Source organism: Manis pentadactyla, chromosome 7 (genome assembly GCF_030020395.1).
Source record: "Manis pentadactyla isolate mManPen7 chromosome 7, mManPen7.hap1, whole genome shotgun sequence".
Taxonomy (NCBI): domain Eukaryota; kingdom Metazoa; phylum Chordata; class Mammalia; order Pholidota; family Manidae; genus Manis; species Manis pentadactyla.
This window is the reverse complement of record NC_080025.1, coordinates 128,546,783-128,562,084: the sequence shown is the minus strand read 5'-3', so window position 1 is coordinate 128,562,084 and position 15,302 is coordinate 128,546,783. Positions and strand designations below refer to the sequence as shown.

Genomic DNA, 15,302 nt, shown 5'->3' with positions numbered 1-15,302 from the left:
TGCTTACAAGAAACTCACCTCAAACCCAAAGACATGTACAGACTAAAAGTCAAGGGATGGAAAAACATATTTCAAGCAAACAACAGTGAGAAGAAAGCAGGGGTTGCAGTACTAATATCAGACAAAATAGACTTCAAAACAAAGAAAGTAACAAGAGATAAAGAAGGACACTACATAATGATAAAGGGCTCAGTCAAACAAGAGGATATAACCATTCTAAATATATATGCACCCAACACAGGAGCACCAGCATATGTGAAACAAATACTAACAGAACTAAAGGGGGATATAGACTGCAATGCATTCATTCTAGGAGACTTCAACACACCACTCACCCCAAAGGATAGATCCACTGGGCAGAAAATAAGTAAGGACACGGAAGCACTGAACAACACAGTAGAGCAGATGGACCTAATAGACATCTATAGAACTCTACATCCAAAAGCAGCGGGATATACATTCTTCTCAAGTGCACATGGAACATTCTCCAGAATAGACCACATACTAGGCCACAAAAAGAGCCTCAGAAAATTCCAAAAGATTGAAATCCTACCAACCAACTTTTCAGACCACAAAGGCATAAAACTAGAAATAAACTGTACAAAGAAAGCAAAGAGGCTCACAAACACATGGAGGCTTAACAACACGCTCCTAAATAATCAATGGATCAATGACCAAATCAAAATGGAGATCCAGCAATATATGGAAACAAATGACAACAACAACACTAAGCCCCAACTTCTGTGGGACACAGCAAAAGCAGTCTTAAGAGGAAAGTATATAGCAATCCAAGCATATTTAAAAAAGGAAGAGCAATCCCAAATGAATGGTCTAATGTCACAATTATCGAAATTGGAAAAAGAAGAACAGATGAGGCCTAAGGTCAGCAGAAGGAGGGACATAATAAAGATCAGAGAAGAAATAAATAAAATTGAGAAGAATAAAACAATAGCAAAAATCAATGAAACCAAGAGCTGGTTCTTCGAGAAAATAAACAAAATAGATAAGCCTCTAGCCAGACTTATTAAGAAGAAAAGAGAGTCAACACAAATCAACAGTATCAGAAACGAGAAAGGAAAAATCACGACGGACCCCACGGAAATGCAAAGAATTATTGGAGAATACTATGAAAACCTACATGCTAACAAGCTGGGAAACCTAGGAGAAATGGACAACTTCCTAGAAAAATATAACCTTCCAAGATTGACCCAGGAAGAAACAGAAAATCTAAACAGACCAATTACCAGCAACGAAATTGAAGAGGTAATCAAAAAACTACCAAAGAACAAAACCCCCGGGCCAGATGGATTTACCTCGGAATTTTATCAGACATACAGGGAAGACATAATACCCATTCTCCTTAAAGTCTTCCAAAAAATAGAGGAGGAGGGGATACTCCCAAACTCATTCTATGAAGCTAACATCACCCTAATACCAAAACCAGGCAAAGACCCCACCAAAAAAGAAAACTACAGACCAATATCCCTGATGAACGTAGATGCAAAAATACTCAACAAAATATTAGCAAACCGAATTCAAAAATACATCAAAAGGATCATACACCATGACCAAGTGGGATTCATTCCAGGGATGCAAGGATGGTACAACATTCGAAAGTCCATCAACATCATCCACCACATCAACAAAAAGAAAGACAAAAACCACATGATCATCTCAATAGATGCTGAAAAAGCATTTGACAAAGTTCAACATCCATTCATGTTAAAAACTCTCAGCAAAATGGGAATAGAGGGCAAGTACCTCAACATAATAAAGGCCATCTATGATAAACCCACAGCCAACATTATATTGAACAGCGAGAAGCTGAAAGCATTTCCTCTGAGATCGGGAACTAGACAGGGATGCCCACTCTCTCCACTGTTATTTAACATAGTACTGGAGGTCCTAGCCACGGCAATCAGACAAAATAAAGAAATACAAGGAATCCAGATTGGTAAAGAAGAAGTTAAACTGTCACTATTTGCAGATGACATGATACTGTACATAAAAAACCCTAAAGACTCCACCCCAAAACTACTAGAACTGATATCGGAATACAGCAAAGTTGCAGGATACAAAATCAACACACAGAAATCTGTGGCTTTCCTATATACTAACAATGAACCAACAGAAAGAGAAATCAGGAAAACAACTCCATTCACAATTGCATCAAAAAAAATAAAATACCTAGGAATAAACCTAACCAAAGAAGTGAAAGACTTATACTCTGAAAACTACAAGTCACTCTTAAGAGAAATTAAAGGGGACACTAACAGATGGAAACTCATCCCATGCTCGTGGCTAGGAAGAATTAATATCGTCAAAATGGCCATCCTGCCCAAAGCAATATACAGATTTGATGCAATCCCTATGAAACTACCAGCAACATTCTTCAATGAACTGGAACAAATAATTCAAAAATTCATATGGAAACACCAAAGACCCCGAATAGCCAAAGCAATCCTGAGAAAGAAGAATAAAGTAGGGGGGATCTCACTCCCCAACTTCAAGCTCTACTATAAAGCCATAGTAATCAAGACAATTTGGTACTGGCACAAGAGCAGAGCCACAGACCAATGGAACAGACTAGAGAATCCAGACATTAACCCAGACATATATGGTCAATTAATATTTGATAAAGGAGCCATGGACATACAATGGCGAAATGACAGTCTCTTCAACAGGTGGTGCTGGCAAAACTGGACAGCTACATGTAGGAGAATGAAACTGGACCATTGTCTAACCCCATATACAAAAGTAAACTCAAAATGGATCAAAGACCTGAATGTAAGCCATGAAACCATTAAACTCTTGGAAGAAAACATAGGCACAAACCTCTTAGACATAAACATGAGTGACCTCTTCTTGAACATATCTCCCCGGGCAAGGAAAACAACAGCAAAAATGAGTAAGTGGGACTATATTAAGCTGAAAAGCTTCTGTACAGCAAAAGACACCATCAATAGAACAAGAAGGATCCCTACAGTATGGGAGAATATATTTAAAAATGACACATCCGATAAAGGCTTGACGTCCAGAATATATAAGGAGCTCTCACACCTCAACAAACAAAAAACAAATAACCCAATTAAAAAATGGGCAGAGGAACTGAACACACAGTTCTCCAAAAAAGAAATACAGATGGCCAACAGACATATGAAAAGATGCTCCACATCGCTAATTATCAGAGAAATGCAAATTAAAACTACAATGAGGTATCACCTCACACCAGTAAGGATGGCTGCCATCCAAAAGACAAACAACAACAAATGTTGGCGAGGCTGTGGAGAAAGGGGAACCCTCCTACACTGCTGGTGGGAATGTAAGTTAGTTCAAGCATTGTGGAAAGCAGTATGGAGGTACATCAAAATGCTCAAAACAGACTTACCATTTGACCCAGGAATTCCACTCCTAGGAATTTACCCTAAGAACGCAGCAATCAAGTTTGAGAAAGACAGATGCACCCCTATGTTTATTGCAGCACTATTTACAATAGCCAAGAATTGGAAGCAACCTAAATGTCCATCAATAGATGAATGGATAAAGAAGATGTGGTACATATACACAATGGAATACTACTCATCTATAAGAAAAGGGCAAATCCAATCATTTGCAGCAACATGGATGGAGCTGGAGGGTATTATGCTCAGTGAAACAAGCCAAGCGGAGAAAGAGAAATACCAAATGATTTCACTTATCTGTGGAATATAAGAACAAAGGAAAAACTGAAGGAACAAAACAGCAGCAGAATCACAGAACTCAAGAATGGACTAACAGGTACCAAAGGGAAAGGGACTGGGGAGGATGGGTGGGTAGGGAGGGATAAGGGGGGGAGAAGTAAGGGGGTATTAAGATTAACATGCATGGGGGGGTAGGAGAAAAGGGAGGGCTGTACAACACAGAGAAGGCAAGTAGTGATTCTACAACATTTTGCTATGCTGATGGACAGTGACTGTAAAGGGGTTTATAGGGGAGACCTGGTATAGGGGAGAGCCTAGTAAACATAATATTCGTCATGTAAGTGTAGATTAGTGATAGCAAAAAAAAAAAAAAAAAAAAGGGCAGTTCCTGTGTGGTAACCTCCAACGAGTTCTACACAAGGGTATAAAGGGCATATAAAAGTGTAGGCAAAGGGTCTGTTTGTGTTCATACAGAGGATCAAAGCCTAATTGGGCTACCCCGAAAATGAACTAAGATACGATATGAAAAAGAACTTCCAACATCTGCACTCTCTGGAAGACTCATGCCAGAAAATGATCATCAAAAAACCCCAACAAAGATCCACGCACTGCTACAGCTGTAGATGCACTCATCCCACCAGTTCCTGGACTTGCCATGGGAATGAGGAAGGAGATATCTAAGCTGGCCTGTGCATACAGTAAAACAACAAAATTGGACTGGATCTATACTGTTGGAACTCAACCAAGAATTTGGAGAAGTGCAAATTGTAGCGCTCCAAAGTCTTACAACTACAAACTATTTACTGTTAAAAGAACATATGGCATGTGAACAGTCCCCAGGAATGGGTTGTTTTAATTTGTCTGATTTCTCTCAGACTGTTCAAGTTCAGTTGGACAATATCCACCATATCATAGATAAGTTTTCACAAATGCCTAAGGTGCCTAACTGGTTTTCTTGGTTTCACTGCAGATGGCTGGTAATTACAGATATGCTTTGGTTATGTAACTATAGTCCTATTATGTTAATGTGTGTGTGCAATTTAAGTAGTAGCTTAAAACCTATACATGCTGAAGTTACTCTACAAGAAGATATATCAAAGAAATAATCAATCTTCCCATGTTTTCTTCTGCCTGCTACTTCTATAGCTTTTCTTCTTCCTTCCTAATTACAACCCTTAAATAGAATTCGTGCCTCATATCAAATTTACCGAGTATCATAATTCTTCCAAGTGGTAAAGATACCTCAAGACAAATGCTGGGCATAGAAGCCACAGGGCATAAATATGCAAAGAAGTAAAAAGCTAACCTTTTCAAACAATAAGGCTTCTCTCTCACTTACCAACTTCACATTTCCCTGTATGGCCCCGGAAGATGACTGGTTAGCCAGAGACGGGTAAGATTCCTCAAGGGAGGAACAACCTAAGACAGGCACAGTCGCAGGGGGGCCATCAGGTGAGAAATTGGGGATCAACAGAGGTGAGGCTTAGAACCTCACCCCCCCGTTCTGAGAGAAATCTTCTGCATACGTGGATGTTTTATTGCCCTGGTCTAGCTTGGATTAACACATAGTCTACAGGCACACACCTGATCATCTACATTTGCTCTCTTACAACACTAAACTATGTTTTCTACCTTTATCTTGTATCTACCTACCACTTCAGCATTTTATTAAAAATAATAATAATAAAGAGAGAAATGTGGTATCCACATATAAATCAAGTATAAAAACCAAATGAGTATTCATATTTGAACTGACTGTTTATAGTTCATAATGCATGAGCAAAACCGAAAGTTTCTGTGATGACTGCCCTTGTACTGTTCACTATGTAACTTATTCATTATGTAAGAATTTGTTCTACATGTAAAAACTTGTTTGTTATGCCTCAGAAGATTGGAGACTGACAAAAATTAGGCTTGGGGTGGAATAATGATTGTGCATTGAGCATTGACTCCCCTATACAGAATTTTATTGTCGTTAACAACCATTTGATCAATAAATATGAGAGATGCCCTCACAAAAAAAAAAAAAAAAAAAAAGAAGGACAGACTTCCAATGGTAAAATAAATTAGTAACCGGGATGTAATGTATAGCATAAGGAATATAGTCAAGATATTGTAACAGCCTGGTAGGGTGATAGCTGGAACCTAGAATTATGTATATAAATGTTCTACCACTGTGTTGTACACTTGAAACTCATGTAATGTAATACTGTGTGTCAACTACCCTCCAATAAAAAATAATTATTAAAAAAAAAAAAAAATTTAAAAACATGTAAAAAAAAAAAATCTATCAGCATAGGATATCTTTCCATTTATTTGTGTTCAATTTCCTTCATCAGTGTTTTATAGTTATCAGTGTGCAGATCTTTCACCTTGTTGGTTAAAATTATTCCTAAGTATTTTATGCTTTTTAACACCATTATAAGTGGGATTGTTGTCTTAATGTCTGTTTCATATAGTTCATTGTTACTGTATAAAAATACAGCTGATTTTTGTATGTTGAAAAAAAAAATCACTATTTTGAAATCTTTAATAAACTAGTGAATCTAGCTAGATAACATCATAAAAAAGAGATTATTATATATTATGTACCTCCTAATGGCAAAACACACCACTACCTATAAAGCAGTCTTGAAAAAAGAAATCTGAATCTGGTAAAGCCTAGTTAGTTTTAGGAAATACAGAGGACAGAGGAACACAGTAAACCATACCATGGGGATATGATGAGAAAAACCCAGGCTGTGTGAAGTCCTACAGGAGAAACAGCTTGGTTTCTTCAAAAAATAAATTGCAAGGAAAAAATATTAGAGAGGAAACCCATGTATATTTAAAGAGATTTAAAGGGGGAAAAATGAGTCTAGGGTGCTACCATTTAAATTCAACCAATTTTGGTATGTGAACCTTATTTGGATCCTGCTTCAAACAAACTATAAAAATAAATTATAATATTTATGAGACAATTGGAAATTTGGTCACTGACTGAATATTTCTCAATATTAAAGTAATGTTAATTAGTTTAGGTGTGATGATGGTTATGTTTAAAAAAGTCCTTATCTCTTAAAGATCTATATTGAAATATTTATGGGTAAGATGATACAATTTCTGGAATTTGCTTTAAAATAAAATGAATGGGGAAGAAGAAGAGGGTATTGACTGGTTGGCCATCATGGGATGATCAGTACATGGGATTCATTACGTTCTATTTCCACTTTTGTTTATGTTTTAAAAATCCCATAATAAAACATTAATATGTACTTATATGTTAGGGGTATTTTGGTGTGTGTATGTGTGTGTTTGTGTGTGTGTGTGTGTGTGTGTGTGTGTGTATGTAAGCACCCATTATGTTAATAGTGATCAGCTCTGGATGATAGAATTATGGGTGATTTGGTGATTTTTTTGTTTTTACTCTACTGTATATTCTATATTTTTTATACTTCATATAAATTCTTTATAATCGGGAAAAAACAATTTTGAAAATCTCTTAATATTTTAACACCATTTTCACAATTCAACTGGAATTCACTTCTGACACAGTGAATAAAATAACTTTTAAATATAATTGGGCAAGGCAAATTATTATTTAAATATTTAGTTTTGATTTGGTACAGATAATAGTTCACAAAAATACAACTGTAAAAGTGAAGTTTGCGATTTGGAAATTCTGTCATTACATTTGGTGTAATAAGATAATATTATATTTGTGGCTTAGGAGTAAACACTTAATTTTTTTTTCTCCTTCTTATGTAACACAAAAACAACTGATCCAGTTTGGCACAAACTTTCTCCTCCAAAGTCACCTTTGTCTGGAATTCAGCACCTCAGGTTTCAGTCAAATAGCGTGCAGATGAGAAAAGGTTCTTAACAAAATTTTTCTTGTAATTTTATTACAGTGTTAATTCCTGACAACTCAGGAGGGTGTTTTCTTTTCACAGGTAAGTGGGTTGGGGAATACCTATTTCTCCTACTTTATAATATGCAGAGACAGTAAGCAGTTTAAATCACTCCTTTTGTATCAATGAAATAAATGTAAGGCCGTGACAATAGATACAATTAAAGAAAAAGATAGTTAATGGGAAATTTTTAGTACATTAATAGTTAATACCATGTACTGCAGGATTTTCCAGTCAATTATGAAAAAATTAGTCCTTTAAGATAAGTAAACTTTTCAAAACCAACTTATTAAAACTAGTATGTTTTGTAATTACATGTGGACATATAATAATTATATCATCTGAAAGTTCTGTAATCAGATAACTATACTCCCTTCATTTATTTTGAAATAAAAACTTTTCATTTATCTAATTTTCCTTCCTCCCTTTATTCACATAATATTTTCCTAAAGAAATCATAGCCAGCTCCTGATATGAAATATATTAACAGATTATCATTAAAGTAACATTTTGTTCTGAATGTAGACTTCAAAGCAGATGTCGTTATTCATTTGGAAGTGAAATTTCTGCTTTAACAAATGGCTAGGGGCAGCGAATGTCGATTTGGGTGCATTTGTCCATTTGAGGTTCCAAAGATCATTACATGCCTCCCATAAATTCAACCTACACTTGAAACTATGTGCCAGTCCTCCTGTTAAGTATTTTCATATATAATCTCAATTATTTACTACACTAACCCTGCAAAATAGCGATTTTGGAGAGAGGTTGCTTGCTCAAGGTCACACAATAATCTAATGGATTGCAAATCTTGTGTTGCCATTTTAAAATTATGAACATTAGTGATTGAGAGCATTTGTAGCCATCGTTGGTGCCTCATCTGGAACTCTGTACTAAAAAATATATCAAGTCCAGAAAGTAATTGCACTAGTAGGGGTGAGGATTTAGTAATATGCACTACTGGGGGCGAGGATTTAATAATAATTTGTGTTGAATCACTATGCTGTATACTTGAAACCAATGTAAGATCGTATATCAATGATATATACTTCAATTTTAAAAAAATCAAGTCAGTTCAAAGGCTGATAATCAGCTGTTTTGTAAAAACAGGATTCTCTGCCTTGCCCAGAAGGTGTCTGGGAGGTGCAACATGCTTCATATTGCAACAAAGATGGAGCCAGTTGGGATGAAGCATCTCTTATGGAGAAACCAACTAAGAAACATCAAGGAGAAGGGAGAGGGCAAATTGTTCTTCACAGCCGCAAAGTAGTGCTAGCCTTCTGTCTTGGCCTTTAAAAAACTTTAAAAAGTTCAGGGATCTTTAAATCTGGGAATAAACAGATTTTTGATTTGGTGACCAACAAACTAAAGGTCAACTTGAGAAAGTTGATTCTTGACATATTTCCAACAAGGGTCACTTATTTCATCCTAGTGTTCTCAAAGTTAAAAATTAAAAACCTCAATTTTCGTAAATTATATGTTTGAAATACTGAGAGTTCTAATTATACGTACATCCCAAATGCCAGTGAAGCCCATTTATTCATTTACTCGCAACTTTATGAAAAACTGGGATGTGGTTTTTAAAAGTAATTTACTTTCAGGCTTAAAGAATGGAATATGTGAAAAAATATTTTCCAACTTTTGTTGACTCAGTGATACAAAGGAAAAATATGTTTCTAAGAATTTGGCTAGTTGGTAACTCAAAAATAATTGACCTAAGAAATTTGAAATTTTACATGTTAAATGCTAAATCCAATTAGAAATTTCAAACATAGTTTTCCAAAGCATAACCTTGTTCATTTTTAGTACTGTAGAATCATTCTGATGGGCATCAACTGAGCATCAAATAATTAACCATTCCTATAAATTTGTACTAGAAGTTACTGCTAGGAATATTTTATTTGTGGAGACATAAATACAGGTTATACAATACCTTGTAAGTGGACTTGAACTAAAGGATCTTAAAAATAAATAGGAACAACAAAAATAAGACATGACTAACTCTCGCCACCATCAAAACAAATGTTTCCAAGGACCTGATGCCAAGAAAATAGAAATCCATAAACAAAAAGGCCAAGATAATCAGTTGACTCTATTAGGTCTCCATAAATAACAAAACAAAACACTAAAAAACAAACAAAACAAAAAATCCCACCTGCTTTGAAGGGAAGAATGATGAAGAACATTGACCTTTTCTGCCCTCCCACCTGCCACAGAAATCCCAGCCTGGAGCTGATTTTTAAATTACCAAATCCAAAAATTATGGGAGATAGATGTCTTAAAAACACAGTAGATTTAATTACACAGGTCATATCCACGTTAGCTGAAGTAGCAATTACTGAGGGAAGAGTAATCTACTCCATTCATTTTAATAACGAATTCTTTCTCAGATTTGCCACAGAGCCAACTCAGCATAATTATTAAGGCACAATAATATTGGATTGAACTATTTTTCAATCCAGGAATTTTTATTATGGAGAGAAAGCTTGGACAATTTAAGCAATTATGTGCTTCACTTCTCCTTTTCTATATCTCCATTCTTGCTTATATATAAGGTACTCAATTTAACTTATTTCATTCTTGATGTTTTACATCTTGTCATCTTCTTTCAGAAAAATTCAAATTAGATTTTAAAAGGCTGCAGGGTTTAAGTGTTGGTGGTTAGTTCCTATATGTAACAAATCATAGTCTCTAGGCCCAGACTGCTGACCTGAAAAACCACAGGCCAAATTCTGGCTGCCCTGAAAAACCCTGCCTACACAACTGATGCTTATTCTACATTTTAGCATACCTCTCCCCAAATGCTTCAACAGATACCTGACCTACACAGCCTCTCCTTGTAGCCATGCACATACCATTTCTTTTCATTTCAATGCAGTATTACTAAGGAGCAAGGTCACTTGAAAGAAAGCTGAATGTGGAGTCAGAATCCAAGTGTGAGTTCCAGCTCTTCATGGGACCAGTGAAAGGAAATTTAATGTAGTAGGTAAGTGTGTGCCTGCTAAAGCCAGAATGTGTAAGTGCAAATCATGATTTTTCCACTTTTTAGCTATGACTTCAGACCAGTTATTTAAATCTTATGCCTTAGTTTTCTCATTTGGAAAATGGCAATGATATCAGTGATATCCTCATAAAGTTGTAAGGATTAAATATCTTAATAGGACCTAAAACAGAGACTTAGGTATCCTAAGCACTCAGTAAATGCCAGCAATTATTATTACTAACCGCATGACTGTGGAGAACTCATCTCACCTCTGTGAAACTCTATTTCATCTGTACAAAAAAGGGATCACAACCTCACATGGTCTTTATGAAGGCCAAATAAATTCATATAACATATGTGGCATTCATTCTTAAAACACAATCAACTCCTTTGATCAAGTAGAATTAGTTCTGCTCTGTTTCTGTAATACTTAAAACACACACACACAAACACATGCACACACATGTTCTTGCTATAGGGCTCGTTACATTGTATCATAAGATTTTACTTACCTGTCCATCTCCCCCTCTACCAGTGCATCCTCTGATTCACCTCTGCACCCTCAGCAGGTTGAGCAAACCTGGAACAGAACAGGAATGCGATAGATATTTGTTTAAATGAATATTGTCTAAATGACTGAGCAGGAATGAACTCTCGAGGCCTTTGCCAAGAATGATGGATTATCACTTTTTCCCAAGTGTCCTCAGCAGACCACCCAGGTATGTGCTTGTTTCTCCTCAGGCACAATATACTAAGATTCTGTCATTTCAAATGCAGCCAATCTTGTGTAGTTGTATTCACTCATTTTTTTCACTTAATAAATAATTACTGAGCACCTATTTTGTACCAGGTCCTATGCTGGGCTCCATATAGAGTACTACAAGTGGCAAATGCCCAGCTAATTTAGTCCCTGCATACTATACTGAAAGAACCTACTTACTGTAGAATCATTTACCACTGGAGACAATAACCTCCTTGATTTGATTATTTCATTAGAGTGATAGAATCTCAGGGTGGTAAAGAATGGTTTTCTAGATGTGGGAGTCCTTTATAGAATAAAGAAGGTCAAGGATCTGAATGCTGAAGTTCAAATCCTTGCTCTACTTTGTACAAGGTGTAAGATTTCAGGTAATTATTTAGCCCTTCTAAGCCTCACTTTTCTCATCTGTAAGACGGAGCTAATAGGATTGATGTGAGTATTAAAAATAACAATCCACATTACTCACTTATGGTAGCTGCCATTGAGTAAACACTCAATATGTGTTTGCTATTGTAATAAAGCTAATATCTTACCCTGGTGTTTGAACTTCCATCTCAAATGTATCCAACAAATGAGGCAGGAATACCCAGCTTCTGCTTAACTACCACCAGGGTCAGTGCACTTACTGTCTCCAGCAGTTGTCCATGTTAATTGGTGGGCAAATCTCATTGTTGATAAGTTCCTGTAGGTTGAAATATATATGCTTGTGTCTTCCACTGATGAGTCCTTGATCTGACATTTGGGATCACCCAAAAGAAATCTAATTTCTTCTCTCCAGGGTAGCCCCTCTAATTTTGGAAGGTAGCTACATATGTTAGCTATCACCCTCCTGGCACACACACACACAACCTTAGGTCCCTTAATCATTTTTTATATGACACTGTTTACCAGATCCCTTATCTTTTTTACTCTTCTTTAATAATCTTCCATTTATCAATGTCTTTCTTAAGGACTGAAGATCAGACTTTATAAAACAGAAGAGATGTGGCCTGATGACCACTGAGTACTAGAGAACTATTTCCCACTTGACTACATTTCTATTAACACAACAGAAGATTTTTGTTTTTGGAAGTTGCATCACACTGTATTTACTCTTTGCCTACTCACAATCAATAGGAGACTCTAAATCTTCCTACATGAGCAATTGTGAGCCATCTCACCCCCAACCTGTACATGTACAATTGAACTTGGGGATCTTTGAGTACTTTATATTTTTCCCCTTCAAGCTTTATATTGTTATATTTGATTGATTGATTACATTTTGTCAGGATTTGGGGAATAGGAGGAATCTTGATTGCATCATCCAACTTGTTATCCTTTTCTAGTTGTTTGTAAATTTAAATTTGTTCAGCATGCCATCGATGTTATCATCATAGTCATTAGTGAAAGTGTTCAGGGGACAAGACCGCAAACTAGACTTGCATTAGATCCCTACAGACCTGGATGTGCATCAGCCTTTTAAGAAAAATTTTTCAAAAACATTATTCATTCAATCAACAAATATTTATTGAGTACCAACCATGTACCAACTACTGTTCCAAGTGCTGGGTGATAGTGGTGGACAAAACAAAGTCCCTGCCCTCACGAAGCTTACAGTCTTAGAGAGGAGATAGCTAATAAACAAATAAGATGAATAATACTAAGTTCTTTTTATGAAAAACTAAAGCAGGTATGGTGCTAGTGAAGATTTGCAGTGGGGATGGAGTGGCAGTCAGAGGCAGTATGGCTAAAGCAGAAGGTTAATTTTGAAGTTTGATTGCTTGCTCATATCCTATATTCGTAGTGTGCATGTGGCCCAAAAGATGTCCAGAGTGGGCAGCAAATCTTTCTGTTTTCCCAAAACCCACTTTTCTCTATCTGGACTCACATTAGAAAAAAAATCAATAAACAATGATGAAATATTTAAATAGTAATGCAACAAAAAAGAAAATTTAGAAGGACATAATTTCTCAATAGACTATGTGATATTTCTTCAGATATATAGGCTACTCAAACCTTGTAAGACCAGCAAGACTAGCATGGATAGGCAGTCACCCCTGATGAAGACTCCAGAAAGGAGAATTTAAAAATCATGGCTCTACTAGTACATGGCTGAAAGCTAAATAATAGAGGAAAAAACAGAAAAGTGAACACTCACCTTATTTCAATGCCCATGTTCTCAAGTGTGGAATGGGTTATGAATCCAGTAGTTCATGAAAAGTGGGATATTTGCGTGACCCCAAAACACAGCTCAGAGAGTCTGGATGTTGAACTCTGGAAAAGAAGCCCAAAAGGGAGAGATTTTAAATATACCTCTATTAACTAGTTTCTGTTCATGATTCTAATGTTGATGAAGTCTTCTAAGTAGTTTTAGATAAACTTCAAGTCTTTCTGATATTAGAAGCATTCAATACATCTTTGTTTTGTAAATCCTAATCACATCCTCTGATTGGAAATTTGTGTTTTCACAATGGTACTTTTAGCACTTATATTCCTTCATTCCTTGAACATCTATTTTGTGCCAAATGATTTCTTGGTGCTAGAACACAAAATTGAAGGGGACAAATATGGTCTCTGCTTATGGGAATCTCATAATAGAACTTACAGTAGAAGGCAAGCTTCAGTAGAAACCGGAGAGGCAGCTCTAATAAAGCAGTGTGCTATGAAGAGAAAAGTAAGAAAAAGGACCCAAGATCTTTCAGAGAGGGTTACCACCCCAGACTTGGGGGGAATTCAAAGTTAGTGATATCTCCTTGTATGGAGATTTACAAGGTCAGAAGGAGTTATTTTTAAAAAGAGGTGGACCAAGTCTGCTTCAAGTAGAAGGCATGGCATATGCAAGTTTTGGAGGCGATAGAAATGACTGTGTAATGATGAACATCTAAGCATTGAAAATTAGTTGAGCATAGCTAAGACTGATCAGTGATGAGACTGGAAAGGCAAGTGGGACTCAATTATTCAGGATCTTACAAGCTATGTCAGGGGAGGTAGAATCTACTGAAATTTGTGATTGCTTGAATGTTGGAGTTTTGAAGGGTGGTGAAGGCAAAACTGCTGCTCAGATTTTGACTTGAACAATTGTGTGGACAATTATGTCATTCACTAAGACAGCAAAGATACAAATACAAAATAAAGGAGTTATGGGGGAAAAGGGGAAGAGTTCAGCCTTGGCCATGTTTGGTTTGTAATGCCTGGGGAACATTCGCAGGGTAGCAGTAGGCAGTTTGATCTGGAAGTTAGGAATCGTCAGTATATGACAGGCAACAGCAGAATCCGCAGGGATGAAAAGGTACCCTGAGTGAGTGCTGGGGAGAAGAAATGGGCCCAGCAGAGAGCCCAGAGGAGCACCAAAGCTTAAAGGATGGGCAGAGGGAGGGTTCCTGAAAAAAAGAGAATGAGAAGGTGCAGCCACAGGGATAGGAGGGAGACAAGAATGTGAGGTATCAGAGCAGGCAAGGGAAGAGCACATTTCAACAAGTAGGCTGTGGTCAACAAAGGTACATGCTGTAAGAGATCAAGTAGAGAAAAGACTGAGAAGCACCTGTGGGGTGAGTCCCAAGGAAATACTCGAGCAATTGGGCAAGAGTGGGCCAAGGAAGGCAGAAGCCAGGATACCGAGCTGAGGAATAAATGGAGCCAATGCATACAGACAACTATGTCAAAAAAATTTCCATGGAAGTGGAAGATGTAATTCCTAGTTTTTCTCTCTAAAGGTAGAGAAACAGGGCCATCATGACAGCTCCCTTCCCACCTTGACATTTGCTCATTTGGCTGCATGGCAGTGCTCTTGGTAGGCAGGCCCTGTGTGTTGAACAGTGGTCCCACAACCAGTGCTGGACATGGCTAACACTGTAGAGTGAACCAGATCTGCCTTTTGTGCTTTCCACTTAATTCATCTTCTGCACCTGACCCTTCACTAGACCTCTAAGGCCTACACAGGCTTCCCAGCCCCAAGGCCCACTGCCGCACTTGAATATACACTGATCTCTCTGAGCAGCCCATCATTCAAACAA

At 36.9% G+C, this 15,302-nt stretch overlaps 1 protein-coding gene across 1 annotated transcript in view; it reads right to left on the bottom strand.

Moving 5' to 3' along the window:
* Positions 1-15,302, bottom strand: part of MKLN1 (muskelin 1) — a 390,326-nt gene that overhangs the window by 355,108 nt on the left and 19,916 nt on the right. The window contains exons 2-3 of the mRNA XM_057504770.1: positions 13,448-13,563; positions 11,063-11,130 (exon numbers count right to left, since the gene is read on the bottom strand). Of these exons, the coding sequence (XP_057360753.1) occupies positions 11,063-11,070 (8 nt within the window). The 5' untranslated portion in view covers positions 11,071-11,130; positions 13,448-13,563. The remainder of the gene's footprint in view (positions 1-11,062; positions 11,131-13,447; positions 13,564-15,302) is intronic.